Below are 25,404 nucleotides of genomic sequence, written 5' to 3'. Positions count from 1 at the left end.
ATACCACCATTTCTTCTATTGATTCATAGAAAGAAATAAAGGGTTTAAATAGTTCACACAGCAGGGGCATGAACTGGATCAATGCAGGATGGAGATCAGAGACCATTCTGCCTGTCGTCTTTCCTGATGACATCAGTGAGTAATGCTCCAGTGAACTGCAAATGACATTAATTTTTATGTATTGTTTTGTTTATGCTACAGTCTTCATATCTGGTTGTCAGCACTTGTGAACACTTGGTTGAGGCTTGAGGTTTTTCTGGGGATTTGTTTGGTTTATTTTTTCAAACTGATTATGTAGCTTAGGAATTTATCTTCTTGAAAAGCTCTTTTTAAGAGATTAAAATACAGCGATGATTAGAAGTTAGCTGTTATGTATTTTTAATTGAATAGTCAAAATGTATTTTTAATATTATGCAGTTACATGCTTTTATAGGAGTTGACAAGTGCTAATCATCTTAAAGGATATGGTGGAGTTCTGACTTTAAGATTGTGTGGAAGTAATGAAAAACTTACAATTTTATTTGACTGCAGAGTACTGGACAAACCACAGTGGCATGACTTACTTCCATGCAAGCTGGGAATATGGTTCTGTCTCACTGTGAAAGCTTTACCTCAGCTGTTCCAGGTAATAGTAATGATTTTAAGTTCTATTACTTTATTTTTCTTGATGGTGTTATTATGCATAATCAGATGCATAGCACTTGTTCGTACAAATCTTTTGGCTCAAGCACGTACCATGTGTGTATATATACATATACACACACGTACAAAAAATTACTCTTTGGAAGCAAATATATTATCATAAGTTCATCAAAATATGAATATATTTGAAATGTACATTAATCTTAATGTGCTAGAGAATTCAGCAGCAGTTCCTGTTAGGAAAAATTACAAGAATATATTATGGTGTGGGTGATATATATACATGTAAAAAGACACTGGTATTCCTAATGAGTGATCTGTTAACAAAAATATTTTTATCTCAAATAGGCAAATGCTGTGCTTTCACAGCAAATATTAATGTCATTTAAATTTGGGGGAACGGTGAAATTACTTTTTCTGATTTAGGTTTTCTAAGTCACTGGTTAATAATATAAATCAATACCTGAAAATACTACTAAGGGTAAAGTAACAAAGGTATGGTTGTAATTTATAAACGTCAGCGTGGCAGACTTGCCCACAGTTGTGTGGTTTTGATTTAATAATCTAAACTGTAAAATTTAGTTGATACTCAGCCAATGTAAGTGTTGTCAGATCTGTTATCAGGATAACTTTTTTAATATGACATGGTCTTTCTTTTCATTTCTCTTGAATACATCCATTTGTTTTTAGTATACTTGTCACTAATGAATATGAATCAGGGAATGCAAGGTGGATTTTACTTTGGTTTACAGAAACATTGAGTATTAATTTTGAAATAGAAATAACATCAGTGTTCAATTTCTGTCTGTGTTCAAGCTGGGAAAAGCATAATTCATAAGCATAACTCATAATTCCTAATCTGTTAGCAAAAGGCTTATAAAAATTATAAAGTCTGGTCTTTCAGCACCCATTTTAACTTTTCCTGCAAAGAGATGCAAAAGTTAGTATCTTCCACTTTTAAAAGTTTCACCAGAGCTGTGTGGTTATTTTATTTAAAGAAACCTTTCCTTTTTGCAAGTTTTCAAAGCAAAAATGATTGTGCTTAATAATATCAACTGTTGTGTCCAAATTAAGCTTTGATGCTCATCCCTCATTTTGGTGAGTCAGATGGAAAAGAATTTTGTTCAGCAACTGCTGTTGCTGCATTTTTGGAATCTTCTTCATAATTATCTTACTTTCTGTTTTGTCTTAATTGCAAAATATTCAAAATACGTCTTACAATCAAAGTTATTTTCTCATTTTTTAATTTCAGATAGTCTGTTAAGAAGTCAGTGTAACAGGTTTCAGATTTGCTCTTCAAAAAGCAGCTCCTATCTTAGCCAGAATAGGCAGAAAAGACGAATAGAGCAAAAGTGGTTTTGCACTTTGTAGACACCTAGCCAATACGTCTTGTGGATTTTAAATCCATTAAATTAATAGTAGTGGGGAAAAAAAAGCTATCTAATAACTCATGGAAAATTGGATACCAGCAAGCAGGGATTTATTGGCAGGGGAAGCATGATGTAGAGGAATTCAGGACAGGAAGGCTTTGGAGCAAGGAGGATGCAAAGAGATGAGGTTCTAGAGTAAATTGCCCTGTATGTGAATTATACTACAGCTTGACTCCAGAGTTTTTGTTGGTGTTTAGGATGACCTGCCAATTACATAAGTTAAAGTACAATAAAATACAAGTAATCTTCAATATTAAGAATATTCAGGACTTCAAATAACTGAAATAAATTACTGTAGCTTATTAGCTAACAATATTTAAAGAAGTATTACCTCTTCTGAAGAGCATAAGAGCAGCAGTGACCTCATGCTGGTGATTTTTTCTGAAACGACAGTGCAGAAGATACCTTGTAGATTATAGCTAGCTGGACAGGAAAACCTCTGGGCTCCGTTCGAGTTGTATTTAATGTTTTAGCAAGTTCTGTCTTAATTGAATTACTAAAATAATAGCAAAAAAGTGTCTGTTCTTACATGATTATAACCTGGAACAGAGGTCCTGTTTTGAGTGTAAGTGCTTTTTACTTCAGTAATGCACTAACATAGGCTTGAGATTTCAGTGTTTCACACTTTTAGTATAAATAGAATCACTAAGGCAGCTTATCTAGAAGATAAGACTCATACTGATATTGAGTAGTGTTATTTGTGCTAGTTACACATGCAAATTATTTACCAAGGTGTTACAGTGGTTGACATAAGGATGACTGCTACAGATTTTAGTTGTTTATCAAGTTAATCTTAAATTATTTCTTCAGTCACTTAAGAGCCAACAAATTATTTTCAAAGTTGGCTGTCATTCATCTGCAACTAATCCTGCCAATTACAGATTAACTTCTAAAAATGTGTCCATATTTAAATGAACCCTGTTTGGGACAGAAAAGAGTAAGAGTTAGCAATACTTTTAATGAAACGTTGCTTCTGCCACTGAGATTTTTCAAAGCCCTGACAGTGAAATAGCTGAACTACTTCCTCAAATTAAGGAAACAAAACCACCTGCTTGTGTACACAAGTTCTTCCTCAAAGGAAATTTTATTAAATAAAGAAAACAATAAACACACACCCCCCAAAGAAAAAAACAACACAAAAAAACCCAAACAAAAAAACAACCAAAACCCTCGACAAAACAAAATGGAAAAAAGCAAACCAAACAAAAAACAAAGAGAGATCAATTTAAACTTTTTGTGAGTTCTTGTATTCATTCCTTTTACCTAGCATCCGTCTCTCCCCCCGTTAGTTAATGCGAATATTCTACTTACAACAGCTCCATCTGAGGATTCAGGTTGCTGAGCTTCTGCCCATGCCCGTCTCTCATTTATCCGATTGAGTGTCTTTCTCCTACTTCCCTTCCTCCTTCAAAATGTCAGATTTCAGAAGGAGGCACTTAAAATAATTAAGGTGAGCCTTTACTGAAGAAAAATGCTTTGTTTGCATGCCCTTCTGATGGCCTATGCCATTTTATCGTAGTCTGCATTTTATGTCAAGAAACTGGAAGAAAAATGGGTGAGAGGAAGATGAGAGAAACTAAAAAATGATTGGTTTTGTTGTTTTTTTTTTTTAAACTGTTGACAATTGTATTTTGAGAGAGGTTGCGTAGGTTTTTATATCCAAGCATTTAGTTTAGTTAAATTTGGGGGAGAAAACAGCATGTTTAAGCTTGTTTGAAGAAGCAAAGGGGAAAGAATACATAAAATGTGTCATAAATCAAGTATCTCTGGTGTGAAAGAAACATTAAGTGGAGTGTAAATTACATTGACTATTATCAAGTTTAATTCTTATAATGTAGGCTCAAGAAAAAAGATAGGAAAAGAATGCAAATTGTTTCTAAGGTCATTTATAGTTTCCTCTTTCATGAGAATGGCCAGGAAGAAGTCTATATATTTAAGAAAATAAATAAAAGAAGAAGAAAAAAAAACCCCGACTTTAATTAAAATGCTTATTGGAACTGAAAATTGTTCTTACAAAGAAGTTAACCAACCAAATATAGTGTGCAAGAATTGAAGTTCAGATGATGAATGTAATGCAGAGGGGACAGTTGTGTTAAGTAAACTTTCATTTTGTGGTAGAAGAGTCATATGTAAATTGCAGTTTATTCCCAAAACAGCTTACGAGAGGTTTTTCTTTGGATGTGCAGACATACAACTTAAGCAAAGTCTTTTTAAAAAATGTTAATTATTCTTCACAAAGTATTTCTTTCAGAAAACTGAAGATAGGAACATTAATGTTCTGTCAACTACTTTTCCTCCACCTTGATGGGGTGAAGCTTAGCAATGAATGTCTTTATTTTTACACCAACTTAATTAATACTAGTCGGCACTAAGATATATATTTTTTTTATTAGTTAAATAATTTCTGGAAGAACTTCTGGTAGCTTGCCAGTAACGTGAAGGCAGTTTGAGCTCAGTATGTAGTAGTACTGGGTATAACCTAATGAAATTCTCAACAAAGGTTTCAATTACAGTTGAAACTTTCGCTTATAAAGACCTTTGTATAGCGTGAAGTGAATTAAAACAAAAAGGCCAGTAATTTATTTTTATGTAGACTACCAGATGGTAATTACTGTAGCTGATTTAGTAGCCTGGAATAGATTCAAACTAGTGACCCAGAGGTGTTTAATTTCTTGGCATTTTTTCTTCAGGTTTTCTTTTAATCCATGATTACATTTCAACACCTGTTTAGAGATGGTTCAGCTTTGGCCTTAAACGGATTGGCAATGTGTCATTAAACTCAAGAGGCTTTGCCAGCAGGGCATCTCCTTTGGCAAAGTTAGCTTTTAAGTAAGATTTGATTAGGTCAGCAAACATTTATGTAGGTTGTTTTTGTCTTCACGTATTACTTTATATAAAATCATCGTGTGAGATTAAAATAAAATTTACTGCATTTAGTAACATACTCCCTAAAATGAGATTTTTGGAAAAGATTTATTCAAGTCAGTAAGGTTAAATATCTCCTTAATTCCCAGCTTTACAAGGTTTTAATGTGTTCCAACTTACTGTACAGCACCAGTGCTGATACAAATTGTGAGGAGCGAGCAATTGCAGGATGTGTGGCACGAGTGATTGCCTATTTGCTCTGTTTCTTGCTATTTTGCAGCTGTTGGAAGAACCAAAGTAGGGATGAAGCTCTTGACCCTGAGGTCAATTAGAAGCTTAGAAGCAGGCCAGAGGAGAGTGGATGGTAAAACAAGTATTCTGGGTGTATGCAAGTGAGCAAAAATAACTTGCGTCTAACAGTACTGACTGAGACTCTAGAGACAAAATGGGCTTTGCTGCATAGTACAAGTTCTAAGTAAATGTAAGACACTAAAGAAATTTGCCTTTAATAGCCTGCTGTTCTGTGACAGCAAATTTTGTTCTGCTCCTTTGAATTACTCACTGTATGTCTGCATATCCCAGCACATGTGTTGGAGGAACATAGCTCCAAGAGTAGCTCGTGTATGAGGCAATACTGCCTCTCAATTAATGGTACTGTTCCATTGTGGTGTGAGGCTTTGTGGGTTGTGAATTGGTCCCGGGAAGGCCTTGCAATATTGGCCTTGGTTCCCCCTTTTGCCCACCTTTGGTCCACCACTCTGGCTATATACAGCTGACAATCCTGGCCATACCTGGTATTATTTCAAGGCCAAAGCACAATTTTCTGATTATTATAAAGGAGGAAGTAATACAATTCCTATTTATTTGCTAGTTTACCTTTGAGAAACATGTAGAAATGCAAAAGATAAAGATAAATCATAATGTTGAACTTTTTTTAACATTATTTTTTACCAGAACACATTGATACCACTAGTCTATAAACCCATCAAAAGAGTGGTTTTGCTGTGGTATAATGGATGGCATTTTCATTGCATAGAAATAGTGAAGCAAGGGGAAGATATTGCAGTAATTTTAATTTGACTCCATTTTTCTCTTTGTGTTTTTGTACAAATTGTATAAGAACACTGTACTCAAAAAAAAAAAAAACAAACCAAAATTAGTTCAGGAACTTCATACAAATACCTCTTCAAGTCTATAGATTGATTTAATAAGAACTAATGCAAAGAAAATTATTTCAATATACTGATTTTAAGTATGCTTGTGGGAAAATTTCCTGTTAACTGTAAATTCTGGGTGGATACATTTTGGTTTTATCAGTCTCTCACCTAGAGAACTGAAATGTGAAGCATATTCTATGACAAACTCTGTAACGAAGATTCACATATGGCCAATACAGCAGGTTGTTTCCAAAGTTTATTTCTCCTGATCTCTAGTCTTTCTGAGGTAGACCACAAAGCCAGGAAGATTAGCTGGAGGGAAAAATAACCCCACAACACAAACAAAACAACAAAACCTCGTCACCCTACCCAAGAGTGAAGGAGAGGCCAAAGTGAGTGAGTCTTACTCAGAACTAAGTTTTTAATTCCAGAGTTAGTGCAGTTTGAATAAATACTATATTTGTTGATTTAAAATGAACAAACAAAAAAGTTGCCCCTGCCAAAATCCCAATCAAATTAAAAACCCCTTAAACTTCCAGCATCAAAAATTTCTGTATTTCTGTATAACTCAAGTGCAGCTTTGTCTTGGAAATCTCAAATTTCTTGACACAAGACAATACTGATATAAAAAGGAACTAAAATACAAGATTTTTCCACTATTCTTCATTCTTTCTTATGGTTAAAATATTGAAAATACATTAATTAAGAGCTTGTATGTTGATTTTTTTTTTTTTTTTTTTTTTTTTTTTCTTCCAGAACACTTTTTGAAATTTTTAGTTAAACATGAGGGTAGTCACAGGAACTTCCTATACAGACCAGTTGAAATATAATGTAGAAATATTAATACCAGAATTTTGAATTTCAGATATAATCTTTTTTTAATTCTGTTCCTTTTTGGGAAGTTTATATTCAAAATCACAGTACAAAAGACCAGAGCATATTACCCTTCATCACTTTTCTTTTTGCTTAGCTATATGCATTGTTGCTTTGATGGTGAAGTAATGTATTTATGTTGATATTATTTGAAAACTTCTCCAACTGCTGCAAATGAGAACAAAGTATTTCTGATTAGATAAGGTGTAGCTTTTAGTTAGAACATTTCCAGTTGTGTTTCTGTGTCCCTTTCCCCCTGCCCAGAAAGACAGAAATGTTACTTTTCTTATGTTTATTACCTATTAAAGGTGAACTATACATCAGGTCTGAAATGTCGATGTGCATATTTTGAGCTGTTTGGGGAAAGATCCTCTAAAAGAAAAACCATTACTGAATCCTGGGGAAGGCGCATTAGATTGAGAGAGTGTGTATCTATACTACCAGTGGGTTTAGGGCCCTAAAATGTTTGTATTGAGGCAAAATGACTACTTGAATTTATCACTTTGGAAAGTAAAAATTCTAAACATAAATCTGTTTTGAAAAACTCTGACTACCAAAAGTGAATATGCTTGAAAATGAATATTCCTGTTTAGACTGATACTATTGAAAACTAATGAGGAGTAAATTGAAATGTGCTTATTTATGTTAAGGCAGAAGTTTTCTTCAAAGAACTTCTATTTTAAACTGTCTTCCAGTGATTTGTTGTTGGGTTTTTGGTTTTGTTTTTGTTTGGGGTGGGGTTTTTTTGTTTTGTTTTTTTGTTTTGGTTTTTTTTTCCATTTTGATGTATAAGGTCGGATACCCATCTAGTTTGTGTCTGGCTAAAATCTTCACTCAGGTATGTCTTTTAATTTCTCTTTACAACCTGTAGAGCCATTTCTTAGGCTTTTGTGGGAAAGATTTGATTTTCAAATCTTCAGAATCCATTTTGATTTTTTTTTTTCCCCAGTTTTTTTTTCTCCTTCGCTTTATACATTTTTATGTGTGATTCAAAATGTGCAGTCTCCCCTTTTTTGTGATTATGGTACCACCATAATAAACTGTGATTAATAAAAGACTAATGTTGCCTTTGTTACCTGCATATTACTCCATTTGCAGTGATAATCCATTTTATATCTCTAAAGCAACAATACTGCTAAATTTCATTTACGTGCTTCTGAATAGTTTTCTTTGTTGTTCAGCTATTGTGTCTCATTTTCATCTGAGCCACATTTCCAATTGTTCCATGATTGACATGCTGGAGAGATTGACAGTTACCCCCTAGTGCCTGCTGTCTGGAGATCCCACAAGCAATAATGGATTTTACACCAGAATTTAGCGTCAAATATTGGCTTTCAGTGTCAAATGGGTTAAATTTAAATGCCAGTTAATTGTAGCCATTTTGAAATCATAGCCTTAAACAAAAGCATTTTTTGGATATCAGTATTTGAGTCCTGTGTATGCCACACAGCACAAATGTCTCAAACTTACAGCACAAGTTAACCATTATATTTATGGCTGTTTCTGTTTCTTAATCATGCAAATAGTCCAAATCTGGAGAGTGCAAGGAAAGTTTCCATATGCAGTCGGGAATTCATATTTCAGGTAAACCAAAAGGAAAACCAATGCTGATCCTAATTTTTTAATTAAATTTTCTAGCATAGAAAATGAGTGTGCTTCCTCAAAGTCTTCGTATCTGCTGTTAACGGTAGCCCTCCTATACCTACACATGTTTTTTTTAGCCTCAATTCTACTAAAGCCACCAAAACCCCCCTCTTCCCATCCCCAAAACCAACACTGAAAGTGTGTGAGTTGCTCTCATCTGTTATGTTCCCACAGTAAAAAGTTATGTAAACTCTTTAAAATTTCTTCTATGCATAGTGGTTTCTTACATAAACCTGGCAGAGAAATGTAACTTCCCATTTCCTGTACCCAAATGTAAAGACAAATAGAGAGTAAGAGGTATTTTGAAAGAGATTAAATCTTACTGATGTTTTGTGGGAATTTGTCAAGAGTTGTTCTTCAGGCACACTGACATGTATCAGTGAGATGTCTCCAGAACATTAGGAAGTTCTGAGGTGGATCGTGGTTCTGTCCCATGTTTTCTCACTTTCCTCAAGTGTTTTTGAAGGGGTAGATACCAGTACAATGCAAAGAACAACTTGTGTCATATTATCTTTGCAGAAAGCAATGTTTTTGGATGACTTCTACCATTAGAGGCAGCAATGACTGCTTAACTTAATTTTAATTTTCAAAATTTATTAAGATGTCTTATTTTTAATGAGACTGGGTTTTGTTCCAATATATGGGATTATAGTTGAAATTATAAAAATATTTACTGATGTTTTACAATACATTCTACATTAACATTTAAATTGTCCTTTGTATGTAAAAAGCAGGACTGTTAATGTAATAAGAATGAAATTATTTTTGGCTATAAAGAACTAAAATTAGGTTTATATAATACTGTGATTTTGGTTTAATACAATAGATGTTCTGCATATTTGGAAATGATAAATAATAATCTGTCTATTTCAGCATTTCTATTATAGGCTCATTGTTTCTGAATGAGTACAGAAGTCTTTTAAGCTGGTGAGAGTCTCTTACTTCAGCAGTCTGGTTGTTCAAATTGGAAAGCTTTCAATGCAAAAGTATAATTACTAATTCATCAGATTTTGGAAACGTGTACCTTACTGGAGATTTGTGACAGGAGTCTAGTTTTTCATGTGTAAATTTGCCAAATAGATTTCAGAATAGAATCGAATGCTTGGGAAAAAAAAACCAACCCAAACATAGTATCTATTTTCAACACTTTAATTGCAATCTAGAACTTGGTTTGGGGGGGGAGCAAATAAATAAAAAGGAAGAGTTGGATTTTGGAACATGCAGTTAGTATTGCCATAGTGGGTTCACCCTAAGATGACTGTGGCCTAGCAATCGCCTTTGTCCCTGCACATACTACTCTAATTAAAAACTTTTCTTTCTTCCTTGAACTTCCAGATTGCTGATGTGAACAAAGTGGCTACATGGCCTCTTACAAAGCTATAGGTAGCGATCAGAAATGTTTTTCTAACGATTTTACTCATCAGGTTGTCAGTGAGCACCAAAGTCTATAATATCTACATTATTACATTTGAACCTTTATTACACAAAAATTCTACATTCTCAACAAATACTGTCTATACTGACAATTGCTGTAACTCAAGAGAACGAATGTATCTTAAGTTTTTCTGCAAGGTTGATTGAGAACTTAAAACAGAGCCATTGCAATAACTTGTTTGTATAAGGATGCTAATACCATTGCAACATTTTCTTAAAGGATGCCAGACAATTATATGTAGAATATAAAGAAACAAAAATGAAGGCGAAAGAAGATGCCCTGGCTAAGGCTGAACTTGAAACACTTCAGAGTGAGTTTTTACCACTGTCTTAATAAAAAGATGTAATATATACCTACCACACAGGATGTATATGAACAAACATTTTTATAATTTTCTAAAATGCGTGCTCTATGTATTTCTGTACTGTGGTTAAATTTAAAAAAGCTTTTAATTTTTGTCTAGTTTTGCAGTAGGCTGCTGGCTTGTTCCTACAGAAGCATAAAACTCGGGTGGTAGTTATATTGCAGCAACAAAAGCATGCTTTACTAGAAATGTTGCTTTACAGGAGAGGGAAATCTCAAATGCATAGATTTTGAAGTATAAATTTTCAGATGTGACCTCTTGTATTTTGAGCATTCTTGTATTCTCTTTATCTGTAAATATTTTTTAAAATATGCTTAATAATTGTTTTGCATATTGAGTTGATTTTTGTGATAGAAATTGAACATAATTTGAATTTCCAAAAGCATGGATGCAGACTTCGGAGATGGATTCATGCTATTGTTGAAATAAATGCTTTAAAGTCTTTCCGCTTTTATAAAAGGCCAGGGAAGACAATTGCCATTTCCTTTAATAAAGTATTCAGAATAATTATAGATGACTTTTCCTTTTCTTCTTTCAGTTGCTTTTGACAACGATTAAACTTACCCTCTTCTGAAGACAATTTTAGAAGTTTTTTTGTTAGTGTTTGTATGTGCGTGCTTGCTTTATTTACCATACTTAAGTGCATGCTTTTAAGTTCCTTTATTCTGACAAGTGCATTGAGTGCGCTATAATAATTTACTAGCTTTGAGTATGCATAAGCCTTTAGGCACTTAAAATACAGCTGCATTATTTATATTTACAAAATAGCTTAAGTTTGTAAAATCAGCAAAGAGATCCAGTTTCAGCAATAATTCCAACTTATCTGTAGCTGAATCTATTCTGAGAAAATGGGTGACATTCAGCACCTCAGTGAGCATCATGGACCCAGGCCAAATCTAGCAAAATAGTGCATTTAATGCTTGTTAGGGAGGCCTGCCATTATATTTGAGATACCTACCACAAAATGGGCCTTTGAAAAGAGTCTTGACTCGGGTTATTAAAAACTTGTTAAATTGTCAGATAGTAATGTATTTCCATTGTTCAAAATAGCTGGCATACATTCTTCATTGAAATTTGTGAACTACTGTTAAAAAAGGACTAGTTTTTGGAAACAGAAGTGCATGTGAAAGTATAAAGTCATTAAAATTGTGCGTGTACTTTCCTGTGTTTGACTGAAAGACCGTGTGTGAACTTTTCAGTATTTCCCCTCTGCCAGGTGTCACAAGAGTAGGGTGTTTTGGTTTTTTTTTGTTACTTCCATTAACAGTGCCCACATATGAGAAATGTGAGTTTGGCACATTTCCCCTCTGGGTCACCCGTGACCTCTCACCAGCCTGCCCCGCGTCATGCTGCTGGGTGTGACATGGCATGACCCCCCCATGTCTGCTGGGTGACCTAGTGTCACTTGTGTGAGCAGGGGCCAGTCCTCAGCAGTCTTATTGGCTGTCATCCCACCCTCCCATGGAAGGCTTGCTGGCAGGGAGCAGGAGGAAGGATTGAGAGTCACCACCTGTAATCAGCAGAGTTTGAAATCTGGCACAGAAATAATTTGGTCTGTCACAGCAGTGCTGTCGCTGGGCAGTAGAATGAGCTGCTGGTTACCTTCTTTTTTTTGTTTGTTTTTTAAAGAAATAAGACTCCCAAGAGAAGAACAAGAGTCTTGTAACATCTATGTTACTGTAGGCAAAAAAAGTTATATCATTTTTTTTACTGAACCTTGCATGCAAAGCATCTGTTAAATTTGCTTGTTTCATTATATTGTTCTGCATTGTCACCTCACAATTAGCATAGAAAGGTTGTAAATCACCAAATGTGTATTTTGTTTGCCCCCATTCTACTTAATTTTAGAGACCATCCGTGGAATGCAAGTTCATAATAACAGTTCCATCTATCTAATTGAGTAAATTTATCTCATGCAGATTAGCAATAGCTGATTTACAGTGCTTGTTTTTTCATGACCTAATTGCTAGTTTACCCTCGTGTCTATCTGCTTCCCTGCTGAAACTGTGCAGTGTTCTGTAGGCGGCTTGAACTAAAACCAGAGAAAAGTACTGAAGGAGGAAAATATAATTTGCAAAGTAGGAAAGAGTGGACAGTATTAACATGTCATTAAAGTGCTATATTTGGTAAGGAGTGTGAAAAAGTAATCTTTGTCAAGGTAATATTATGCACAATTTTGACTTATTTTTCCAGCATTTTTGTAGGGTTTCTTATCACTTCTCAATCCGTTAAAAACTATCATTGCTACCTTAGAAGAATATAGCAACTTTACCTTACAAAAACATAACAACTTACAATACAGACCGTATGTTTCTAGGAAATGTTGTTTTGTACAGAATTACAGATAACTGATTGTTTTATTTACAAAAATATAAATGGTTTGCCTTACATTTTCTGATGCTCTTCTCACATTTAGATACCAGAACACAAAATTTATTTTAAAATGGAAGTGCTTTAATTAATGAACTTTAATTTCTCCATCTCCTGTATTGTCACACATGCATATGATCCCTGCATCAGGGAATAATTCCATATCAATAGATAGCCCTGTTCTTTATAGTCATGGGATGTAAAAGAAAGTACGTGTTAACTGAACTGAGTAGTCATTAAGCTGAGAAGACTTAGGCATACATTATCAGGACAGATGGCTGTCCAGTTTTTAAACATAAATAGAGTAGTTATCAGGACAAATTCTAGCAACTCTACTGGTCCTCTTCTTGCATGAAGTACTTCTTTCAACCACATCTGTTTTGGGAGAAAAACATCTATTTTTGTTTCCTTAGCCTTAGTAGTTCTCTTCATTTCCATTCTTATGTTTGTTGTCCGTGACCTTCAATATGAAGACTTAAACTTATTCTTAAAATACGACTTTTTAAAGAAGTAACACCTGCTAGATATTGCAGGTGAACTCTTCACTGGCATCCCAATTACCAAAGATACTTGCACTGTAAATCCAGAATTCTTGGCCTGATGTACGGGGCATCTGGAACAATCCCTGTTGGTAGTTATGAACCATGTTGAATAGTATGTAGTTTTTTGGGTTTTTTTCCTTACCCCCATCATTCAAGCTTTAATGGAAATATGAAGTTACTAGCCTTCTTTCTGTATTGGGGCTTTATGATGGTAGCTATAGTGGTATTTATATCTCCATATAGGGCTTTATATTAAGAAATGTCTTGCTGTGAAACACCCAGAGTTGTAGTGAAACCTTTAATAGTGCATTTGATCAAGTTCGGTTAGGCTCAGTGGTTCTCCCTTTCCAGACAGCTTGGAATAGAGCATGCTGCTTTGGTAGTGTTTCATATTGTTTCATGAAACCTAGAGACAGAAGACATCACTAGATCATGTAGTATAATGTGTTTATTTCAAACCCTTACAGGCAAAAATGAGTGAAAAAATTCTGATCCTCGTGACTTGTCTTGTTTGACTTGTACCAGTGATGTACTTTAGCTTTTAGTATCTTGTTATGCAAGATACAGTATTGAATTGAAAGCCTTGAGATGCCTTCTGTTCTTAATGGTTTGTTCAGACAATTAATTTTAGTGTTACATAGTTATATCTTAATTTCAGTACAGATTTCTCTAGGTTTAGTTTTTTAGTTGTTTTGTTTACAGATTCACAGATTCCCATAGTTCCATTGCACTGGTAGCTCGTTTCAGATTGCTTAACCACCAGACCTGCAGGCTCTTACATCAAAGGTTCCTTGCACACAGTCCCTCATCAGTGCAGATATGGCATAAGATCTGTAACTGTAATTTTAAAAAATGCTTTTGATTTGATTGGTCCTAGACTACCTGCCAGTCCATGGTCTTACTTCTTCCTGTACTTTCCCCTTCACTGTAAACCATTTTGACCCAATTTATGTAATCTAGCCCTATACTGAAGGTGACTTTACATCTATTTCTAAATAATAGACAAATATCTTTGATAATTGTGTTTAGTGTTAAGCCCTGCCAAAATGCAGTGTTCAGATGCCTGCTCAGTAATGATTTGCTGATAGGCAGGTTCAGAGAAAATTACTTCATATAATGCATGCTTTTTTGGTCAGTGTGGGTGTGAATGTTCTGATCACTTAATTGTTACCTCTGAAGCCTAATTATGGCAAACTAAGTATCATCTGTTTCACTGATTGTTTTGGCAGGCCCGCTGAAAGGATTTTGAACTTGCAAGCTCATGTGTTTTTCCAGTTGTTTCAACTAGGCTGTCTGTTGCCTCTCGCTACAAAACTTGCTTCAGATTTTATGGAAAATATTCCACTCACATACAGAGTTAGGAGGCTCATTTGAAAGAGCCATGCGTGTTTCATTATATGTTTGTTTGTTAGAAGGCAAATTAACTCTCAAATGTTGGAGGTTTATTTCTAGCCGTTTCATATTATGGAGATGAGGTATTGGGGGGGGGGTGTTGAAAGTTTGGGAAAGGGTAGATAGAGAAAAAGATGAAAGACATCAAAACCTACAGCTTGTGAGAAGTTTTTTATAGTTGATGATCCATTCATCACTGAGCATGTTTTTAGTCAGTTTGTTCAAAAATAAACTAGCTTCTAGGTCTCAGTACAGCAGATGTATGAATCTGTTTCCAACTCATGATGCTTTCATATAATCCCATTGACTTTGAGTTCAGAAATGTGTATTTCTTAAACATATGAGTGTTTGAATATAGTTTGCTCCATTGTTTTCAATAAACTGTCAAAACCTTAGCACAATTTTTTTCCAGACTGTTGGGTCTGTTGTATTCTTTCTGACTGTTGCTGTGCATGCAAGTGAATTTTTCTCTGTCATGTTTTAAACAAATTTTGATGCTGTAACTGGTTTGTTGTTACATACATTATTGAACAACATTGCAAGAAAGTGGAGCACAGTGCAGTATCTTACTGACTTGCCAAAAAGGCGTTTGCTCTCTACCTCTGTGTGTGGTTGTGTTTCTTGATTACCAACACATGAGATACCAGTCCGTCTGTCCATTTTCTTTCTGTGATTTTTCAGGACATCCCTATCTTTCTTTGACTATAGCGTCTCTGAATTCTTGTTCATGCTTAAAGGTTAGAGAGAGGGAACTCCAGCTTGATGTGTCCAGACTTTCTCTGCTGAAACTCAGCACTTGTTTTGTTTTCTTTTTATATTAAGTGGTTATTTTTTTCTGTGAAAAATTTTCTGAATTCTTTACGTTTGTATCGATTAGCAGGTAAAATCAGTATATACTTTTCTGAATACTTAAAAATGTGGACCTCAGATACTTATCATGGGAAAAGCACCACAGTTTTTTATTACGTGGTATTCGATCCAAAATGCTAGCTGATTCCTTATCTTCAACAAATGACAGCTGGTATATCTTAAAGCAAATAACCATTAGGCAGATACTGTTAATTCTGCCACTGGTAAAATTCATGTAGTAACAAGGCGGAAGGACTAATGAGGAAGGTCAAAGCGTTTGATTATGTGCAAGTAATTGATCAAACTTCAAAAGCTGGATCATGGCACCACAAACTAGTACAGTGTATAGCCAGTGCAGGAATAGTATTGGAAGCCTTTAAAAACATGACATACTGTACTTTTAAGAGAGTTAGCTAATTGTTATGTGTTGAAGTCTAGGCATCCCAGTGATGGGTATGTTTATATGCTGTTTGAATGTAGGGGACAAATTATATCTCCTTTTTTTAACTCTTAAGGTGTTAAATACGGAGTCTTTTGATAAAGAACTTAATAGTTTTAAAGGTGAAAAAACCCATAAAATTAGTATCCTTGCGCATATGAATTCAGCAAGTGATAAAACAAAATTTCTTCTATTAAGAAAGGACCAGAACTGTAGAAGTCATAAACCATGTAAAGTATTCATCTTTCTACATTGGAGTGGTAGATACAAAATTATTTCCATACTGCTTATGATCTTGGGTTATCCATTTACTTTCTGTTGTTGCCTGGGTTTTATTATTTAATAAACAAGAAAAGTTGCTACACTGTAAGTTGGCAATTAAATTACATAATGTTCCCAGAAAATAATAGTGTTTAGCAAGCTGTTCATTGCTTCATTGAGCTTAAAGTCAGGCTCTGGTTTCACTAAGGCTTTTTCTCTAATCTGCATTTAGGTGTATGAGCACCAGTAACTCTGGTCATAGTTAAGGTCCACTAGATATTGGTGCCCACCTAGGGCATAGTGGTCTGAACATCCCCTGTCTAAAATCCCTTATGATGGTGCTGTTCAACCACTTGTACGTGCTTCCCTATTCTGAAAAGCGGCTTTTGAAAATTCTGAGGTGAAAGTGTTCTCAGTGTCAAAGGTGTTTTCACTTCAATTCTATTTATTTTTTTTAATGCAATGAGACAGCCATTGTGGTACGTGAGGGATATGCTGAATTCCATCTATTTGTATATGCACAGGAGACAGTAGGGACAAGTTTTCTAATTCTGGTTGAGTGCTTATTTGAGGTTGTACAGCCATTTTCTCTAGGTCAGATTTCTTGTTCTTTGATAGTCAGCGAACAGCAGGGTGTCTTGCCTATGATAGGTCTTCCTCTGTCACTTAGCTGCCTGAAGAAAGCCTAGATACTGTCTTTAATATCTCATATTAAAGTGGGGATGGTGTCTTCTGGAAATACTGTTACAGAATTACTTCTAAAGCTACAGAAAGAGGCTAGATGACCTATTTACACGTTAGGCTCTTCATTTTTAAATGTTAGTTACATGCATTTAGGCTTTAACTATTTGCATATTTTGAGAGGGAAAATTAGGAAACGGTAGCTGATGGGATGCGAGATACAGGAAAATCCGACTGTCTTGGTGTGTCTCCGCTGTTAAGTAATTCCAAGCAAATACAGACATAGTGCTTGATTATTTCGCAGGATTGAAATACAGCAGAGGAAGTTGTCATTTAAGGTAATTTCCTAGAATATTTTTGCCAATATATATGTTTGCAGTAAATAGCTTGTGAAGCCACTGTTGACTTATCCTGGCAAATCTGAACTCTGACTCCACAAGCTATTATAGGTGGCAACTTTGGAGACAAATTAGATAGTGGTTAATATATATGATTAGATTAGAAAAATCACCTTTTGAAATAGACAAAAATAATTTCGCACCAGTATTGTCTTTGCTAACATCTGAACAGTGAGAGAAACACTGGTTAATGCTTTTGGGCTTTCTTTAATTTTGTTTTTTGGGACTATGTATCATTTTGTGATATTTACTATGCATACCTATAGAAGGATGCTAAAAAAAAGCCCATATACAAGTTTTTACTTAATATTTCATTTATTTAGAGTAATTTGGCAATTACAAGCAAAGTTAGAGATTTTCACAAAAACAGGCCTCTGAACAATATACATGTAAAAGTTTAAAAGATCAGACATTCTGTTAACTTTCAAGATGTGTATAAACTTCCTATTGGTTTTGGACCTCCAGAAGTTGCTGTGAAATAGTTCTCTCTCCATGTATTGTTTTCTCAAATATTCAGTTCCTAGGGGTTTGTCATGTCTGTAGAGTCTTTTCACTGTGCTGTTCCTGCATATTAGGAAAAGGAATTCTGCATCAGAGCCTGTAGGGAGCAGTCCTTCTGGCCTCTTCAGGAATTTTTTAAAGAAGGTTTTCATGGAAAACAGAAATTTCTCCCCTGATGCTCAGAAAAGTATTAGGGCATGGTTGCAAAGGCAGATAAGCTGATCTAATGGCGCACTGCTGCTGAGAAGTGTGATTCTCATTTTCCTTACCCACCACCTTTAAATGACTTGGATTTTTTCTTTTCATTTGAGTGTAAAGGAGTAATTTTCTACTAGATTAGTGAATTGAATTACTTTTCTAAGTGGTTGGATGACTGTCGAAGCACAAATAGAAGAGAGAGGAGCACATAAGCACACAGTGATGAGTGGAAGGATTGAAGCAGAGTAGAACTTCCCACTTTTGGCTGCAGCCAGCTGTTAGATCAACTCTTTTGGTTTAGCAGTATCTTTAGGAGCATCCAGTTATTGTGACTACAGCATATTTTTAAAACAATGAGAAAAAAATGAGTCACTGGCATACCTGAGGTTTCTGGATGTTTTCTGAGTGTTCAAGCTTCTTTTTCTTGTTCCTCATCCTCTTGTCTTCCCTGAAGTTCTGGCAATTTTCAATCAATCTTTAATTTTTCTTTTGAGATCATCATATATAGTGGATATGTTTTCACTTGCTGGGGGTTTAGGTTGTTATAGTCCTTCCTGTCTTTTAAATTTGCTGCTCCCATTTAATACCATTTGAAGGACAGAGAGAGCAAAAAAACAGTAATCGGTTAGAGAAATGAAGTCCAACATTTAAATCTTTCTATATGTGTAAGTGCTAGAACAGAGCTATTTGTAGTTACAGGAATCAGAGAACAGAGAAGCTATCTGTTGACTCAGAAGCTTATACTCAGGACAGCTGACCATAAAGTAATACAAAATTCTCTAAACCTCACCTTTCTACCTTTGCCAGTTTCTTTGAAGCCAGCTGGACTTCCAAAATCTTTTAACAGTTACCTATGCTTTTGGCTGTACTAATCTTAATTGCCAGGTGGTGTAGCAGTAATGAGAACTAACTGTGATTTTGAAGGGCTGCTTGTTTGGTCCTCTAAAGCATAGCTCAGATAAAAGAGGAGCTAAGTGGATGCATTGCTAAGCTATTTACTTTTCATTAAAATAAAATTATTATGTAAAACTCTGAATTCTCTTCTTAATAAAGAAATTGAAGCCACTTCTTCAGTGGCAATTTTAAGAGTTGAGGAGCTAAGCCTGCTCCTGATTTAGACTACTTTGCAGTATTAGTAGCATTACTTTTTCTTCTTCTTTTTTACTTTTGTGTAGAGGAGAAGAAGCCTAAAGTCAAGAAACCAAAATCAGAATTCCCTGTATACACAGTTCTGGAGTCAAGTGCATATATACCATCGTATGATCATGGAGCTTCAATTGAAGAGATAGAGGAACAGATGGATGACTGGTTGGGAGGCAGGAACAGAACACAGAAAAAAAAGGTAAGTTCAAAATCTTCCATGTCATTATATATTTTCAATGTTGATTTGTTTCCTTGCCTCTTAGGAAAATAGAATATTGTATGTATACCACTACAATATTCATACTCTGTTGAAGTCTTAGAGAAGTATTGTCAAGCAGAGACATAATGGAAAAGATTATATCGATGTTCAATGTAATTTGTGTAATGATACTGGAAATGTTATAATAGTACGTCGTTGATTAAAATATATGAAAGCTCTCTGTGGTTTCCAGTATAAATACTGTTCTTGTTCACTAAAAATTAGTAGAACATAATGCTGTCAAGTTGTATGAGACTTAGTTCTTTCTCTTAATTGCAGTTAATAATATTTTGCTTGCAAGAATAGATTCCTCTCTATTAAAAAAAAAACAAACAAACAAAACAAAAAAAGGGGGGTGGAAAGTCAAAAAGAAAGAAGAAACCTTTGCTTCTTAATATCCAGGTGTAGTACCTTTTGGTTATGGAACTCCTTATGTACTTTGTGCATGTCATCTGCTTTATGGAAAAGTCCTAAAAATTTGACTTTGGCCTATTGTGTGAAGGTTCTTTCTATTTAGACGTAAGAGTTCTTAGTGCCAGTTAGTGTCCTTATCTTCTGGTAAATTTTATTAAAACATACTGGCTTAGAACTGAGATACACAAGAGCAAGAAGAAGTGTTATAAATTGCCTTCCTGACCTAAAACCGTGCCTTTTTTGGAAGACTATGATAAGAAGAATGGTGTGTTTGGAGTGGAGTTAGACCAGCACATTGACTTCAGTGTCAAAATAGTGAAAGAAGTTCCTGTTGCCGTTTGTCTTACTCCTCTGTGCTGCAGATGTGCTTCCTCCTTAGTTGTTTTCAAGCCTGTGAAAAATAGTGTCCCATTTTTAGCCAGACCTAAAGATTTTACTGAAATAATTCGAATTTTGCATAACCTGTTTAATCATCTACCACTATTTGGAATCCTAAGCTTCATGACTTCCTGGCTGTCAGTTTTCTCTTGCTGTTACTTTTGTCTTTCTGTATAAATAGTACAGACATCTGCATTCTGTTTACTGCTATATTTGTGTAACAAATCCATTCTGCAAATATGCTTAGCTTTTGACTTTTGTGTAAGAGATTGGCACTCTGAATCCTTAACCACTGGGGCATATTTTCATGCACTTCGAGAGAGTGAGAACTCAGGTCCTTAATTCTACAGTTGAGTTGCCGGGGAGTTAAGAGCGTATGTACAGTCTTTGCTTTGTTTACCTTAACTCAAGAAGTGTCCGTGGCTTGGATTCCTGTTAGTTGCATCCCTGTGAACCAGGTTTGCTTACCAGGCTGTGCAGACAAATGATTAAAGGAGAAAAGATGTATTTTTGTTTACAGTAGCTCAGACTGGTTGCATGCTTGACTCTCTGCGTCCCAAATTCACCTTCCCTCTGATGGAAATTGAGTCTTTTTTTGGATTTCCATGAAAATGAAGGAATTGAATAAGACTGGGCCTATTTCATCTATAATTTTGCACCTCCTACCTAGAGTACATAGAAGTTGTATTTTCAGAGACACTGCCAAGAGAACAAGTTGTGGGTATATCCTTTCAGAAACAGGAGTCAAAGAAATTAAAACATATCAGAGAACTGTTATTAAAAGGTAAGTAACTTGGTTTTCTATGTTTACACCTGGAGGTTCAGTGTTGCGTCTCATCACTTTGATTGATGAGTTTATTTTTTGAATTATATTCTGTTGCAAATGGGGTTAACATTTTAGGGACAAGCAGGCAATTTGCAGGTATGCTGTCTGAGTAAAGTGTTTGACCTGAACAAACTGTGATGAGGCATGCTTCCTTTCCTTGACAGCTAATATGTTACCTCAGTGCAATATTGACATTTAATACAGTAGTGGAGAGAAACACATTCATAAACTGTACATAGAAATGGAGAATATATGTTACCAGCTCTAGCAGCTTGTAGGAGCCATTTGTATGTCAATATGAGAACGTCTGTGTCATATGATTCGTAATAAGCTCACTGGGAAAATGGTTGTACCACAAGTGAATTGTTCCCAACTGTCATTTGACACATTTTCTTGTTTAGAAAGATGTATTTTCCTTCAGTACACATCATAGGTGTGAACTGGGATAGCATCCCTCTTCTACCTCCCTCTTCTGCTTCTTGCATGGATGTGCAGTAACGTGCTGTGTAACATTCACCTCTCAGTTCTGCTTGTCTTAAGAAGAAGTTACTCTTTCATAAATCATTTTGCCATCAGACTTTTTCTTGGGATCATAATGCTTCACTCATGAGAAATCTTAGTAGGTTTGTTTTGTTTTGTTTTAAATTTTCTTTCATAATAGCTCAGGGATGTGGACTATGTACAGCCAACCAGGCTTGAGAGTCATTTTCTGAGTGGTAAGATCAAAGAAGCTTGATAAAGTGGAATTGCTGTTACTGATGTCGATGAGGGTATCCTGAGTGTTGCTGATTACAGTTCATTTAATATTGTTCATTAACTGCTTTGCAGTGTTGCCATTTTGTACTTTAGGAGGTGCCTGCAATCCATGGACTAGTGTTTTGGAAGTGCCATACCATGCAGAGCGCCCAGTTTGATAAAAAATTACATTATGTTAAGTTGTTAGATTTGAAGGTCAGTCTCTGATTATTTATATTTATATTTTTATTTGGGGGGTGGGTTTTTTTGTGGGTTTTGTTAGTTTGTTGTTTTGAAAGCTGGTTTAACAGCTCATGGGTTACAGTCCTGTAAGCTGTTTACTAATGTTTCTTCCAGTTTGGAGGGGTACATTTGCCCTCCTTGGAAGAAGAATCTGGAAGGCTAAGGTTATGAATTTCATAGAATCATAGAATAGTTAGGGTTGGAAAGGACCTTAAGATCATCTAATTCCAACCCCCCTACAATGAGCAGGGACACCACACACTAAACTATGTCACCCAAGGCTCTGTCCAGCCTGGCCTTGAACGCCTCCAGGGTTGGAGCATTCACAACTTCCTTGGGCAACCCATTCCAGTGCCTCACCACCCTCACTGTAAAGAACTTCTTCCTTATATCTAACCTGAACTTCCCCTGTTTAAGTTTAAAGCCATTACCCCGTGTCCTACCACTAGAGTCCCTAATGAAGAGTCCCTCCCCAGCATCCTTGTAGGCCCCCTTCAGATACTGGAAGGCTGCTATGAGGTCTCCACGCAGCCTTCTCTTCTCCAGGCTGAACAGCCCCAACTTTCTCAGCCTGTCTTCATACGGGAGGTGCTCCAGCCCTCTTATCATCCTCGTGGCCCTCCTCTGGACTTGCTCCAACAGCTCCATGTCCTTTTTATGTTGAGGACACCAGAACTGGACACAAATTTAGATGTATCAAAGCTATAGAAAAGAAAAATTCAGATTTTTATTGTTCCATCTTTAACAGCAGTCTGGACATTTTTCTGACAGATATTAACCTAGGAAGTAACATTGTCATAAACTTAATAGCTCTGTAAAGTACATTTGCCAACATGGGGAAGATAATGGCTTTCAGAAGTATCGACCTCACCGTTCTTCATTAAGTTTACATAACAGCTCTACAAAATAAATAGAATAAAACAAATAATTTGGTTCAGTGTTTATTGAAGGTGATCCTAAAGTAAAGGTTAATTAAAATTGGTTGGAAATGAGAATTACCATTTCTAATAGGGAGATGAAGTTTTAGATTCAGAAGACTCTGTAGGCTGGTTCTTACCCCAGGATTCATTTAAAGTATCATCCTTACTGAAGAGCAGACATTGTCTTTTTTAAGAAGGAAAAAAAATATATATATGCAACTGTCTCCCTATTAAGTGACTGTCAATTCAAAATGAAATAGCAACATTAAAGAGCACAGAAAATAATATAAAATGCAGTTTGGCATACTAGTGTGTGTTCTGAATTGGTCTACTAATTTCTATTGATAGTTGCTTAGTAACATTTGGGTTTTTTCCATCTGGTGTCTGAATATGATATGGAAGCTATTAGTGTACTATTGATTACTGTTTCTGTAGGGTTTAAGTATCGACATAGATAAGGAAGAGGCTATAGAGAAGAAAACAGCTTCCTTCTTAGGCAAGGTAGAATGATCTACTGAGGGATGTAGATAGAGGAGTGTTTTCATAAGATTACATAGCTGGCCTAAAACATGCTTATAGCACTGTAAAGTTACTCCTGTATCTTACTTTATGAACACATGAAGTTTATGTCCATAAGGGGCTTGTCTTGTCATGTTGTTGCTCTTTACATAGAATGACTATTAAAAGAAAGTGAGCTATTGAAAGATAGTCAGCTAATATTCCTTATTACAGAACTGGGAGGTAATTTTTCTGTATTTCTCTGAAGCAGTGATCCGTCCACCTTTAGGATATTTTGTGTAATTTTGATTGTTGCACTTTACAGAAAGAAGGAAAAATTAACAGAAAGACTAGATCAGCAATAAAAATAAATTTAGAAAATCATATTTTTGAGGAAAGATTAAATAGGTGGAGTTTCAGAATGAAAAAGGGAAGCTGTTGGGTAAAAACATCATTATTCCAATCCATTCCAGGCTATTTTAGGGAGAATGATAATCATTTATCATTACTTCCCACCTTTTATGAATTTAGAGAGAAAGTAATATTAAATTTGGTTTGCAGCCAGGATGTTTAAATTCAGACTGGGGAGGCACATAACTAGAGCATGTTACCTGCACCATTTATGAAGACTTTCTTCCACAATCTATCCTGTTCTTCAACTCCATCTGTTGAAACAGTGTGAGCAGGCTCAATTGTATTTGAGAGCCTATAAATAAAGTTATGAGACTCTTGAGGGTTTTTTTCAGTATGGGAGATCATATACTTGCCTAGCACTAAATTGCATATTCATATAGCACTGTTTACACTATTCATGCAAACCACATATGACTACGAAGCAGAGAGGAATCACTAAAAGCTCATTCTTATGCTGATAACAAAGCTCTTCAAAACAAGTACTGAAAAAGTGTATTTGTAAAATTATTTTTGTTTTGCCACTGAATGTTTGCACTCCCAGATCAGATCTTCTTTCAGGTTGTTAAGAGGAAATAGGTAGCTTAATTTACTTAGTTCGAGTTTCTGATTTTCTTTTTCCTTTACCTGTCACCAAGAATTTACTGGAAAAAGTGTCCTGCGTAAGCTTGTTAGGAATTAGGAGAAATTTAGAGGGAATATGGCCATGGACTTCCTAATAGTTTGCATTATTTTTCACCTTGCATATGTTGTTAAGCCACTATTGCATTACTTTATAGCCACTATTGCATTACTTTAACCCTTTACTTCCCTATTGGGCCACGCATTACGTATTGCTGGATGAAAAAAGAGAAACTTGTTAGAGGACATGTTTTGTTAAATCTGATCTTGTTCTGTCATTTCTGAAAATATTCGTGCAAGAATATATGTATTTACAGTTTCTGGAATCATTCTATTGATGAATCATTGCCAAGTAATTTCTCTCCCAGTGGGATTTCTCTCATATTGTTTGTTCTGATTTGATTTTACATGATTTGTAACACACGTTGTTTTCATGAGAATTCATTGTTTGTGTGAATAATGATGTTGTTGCATGAAGATCTTGGCCCTTGAGAAATCAATGGGAGATTTATTGTTGTCTTCAGTGGACCAGAATTATAATTCCTTTTGGTTTATGGATTCCTTATTTTCTCCCACTGGCATCTCCTCTTCGTTCCATATCATTATTTGACTCATTCGTTTCTGAAGGTAGAGTTCCAAATTCTACCTCAATGAGGGGTGAATACTTTTGACCTTTTGATATTTGCTTGGTCTGTAAAGGGGAGATAAAGGTGGAGAAAGACAGTGCCTGATCCCTTCCAGCTGGACCAGATGTATGGATAGAAACTGATGTTTCTCATTATTTTTGGTTTTCATGTTATCCTACAGGACTTTTTGGCATTTGGGTGGTTTTGATACTGCAGGAGCACCTGGCTTGATTTTACTAAAGCAGGGGTATTGCCCAGAACTTGGGAAGCTTAGATAATGTGGAACCCC

General features: G+C 35.4%; 1 protein-coding gene across 1 annotated transcript in view; it reads left to right on the top strand.

Annotated features, from left to right (window-relative positions):
- The window catches only part of DNAJC1 (DnaJ (Hsp40) homolog, subfamily C, member 1), a 75,313-nt gene that overhangs the window by 10,624 nt on the left and 39,285 nt on the right, over positions 1–25,404 (top strand). Inside the window, exons 6-8 of the mRNA XM_010015880.1 lie at positions 532–625; positions 10,266–10,356; positions 19,217–19,383. Of these exons, the coding sequence (XP_010014182.1) occupies positions 532–625; positions 10,266–10,356; positions 19,217–19,383 (352 nt within the window). The remainder of the gene's footprint in view (positions 1–531; positions 626–10,265; positions 10,357–19,216; positions 19,384–25,404) is intronic.

This window comes from Nestor notabilis, unplaced genomic scaffold, assembly GCF_000696875.1.
Source record: "Nestor notabilis isolate BGI_N333 unplaced genomic scaffold, ASM69687v1 scaffold12490, whole genome shotgun sequence".
Classification (NCBI taxonomy): Eukaryota; Metazoa; Chordata; class Aves; order Psittaciformes; family Psittacidae; genus Nestor; species Nestor notabilis.
Note: the sequence above shows the minus strand (reverse complement) of the source record. Positions and strands in the feature narration are given on the sequence as shown.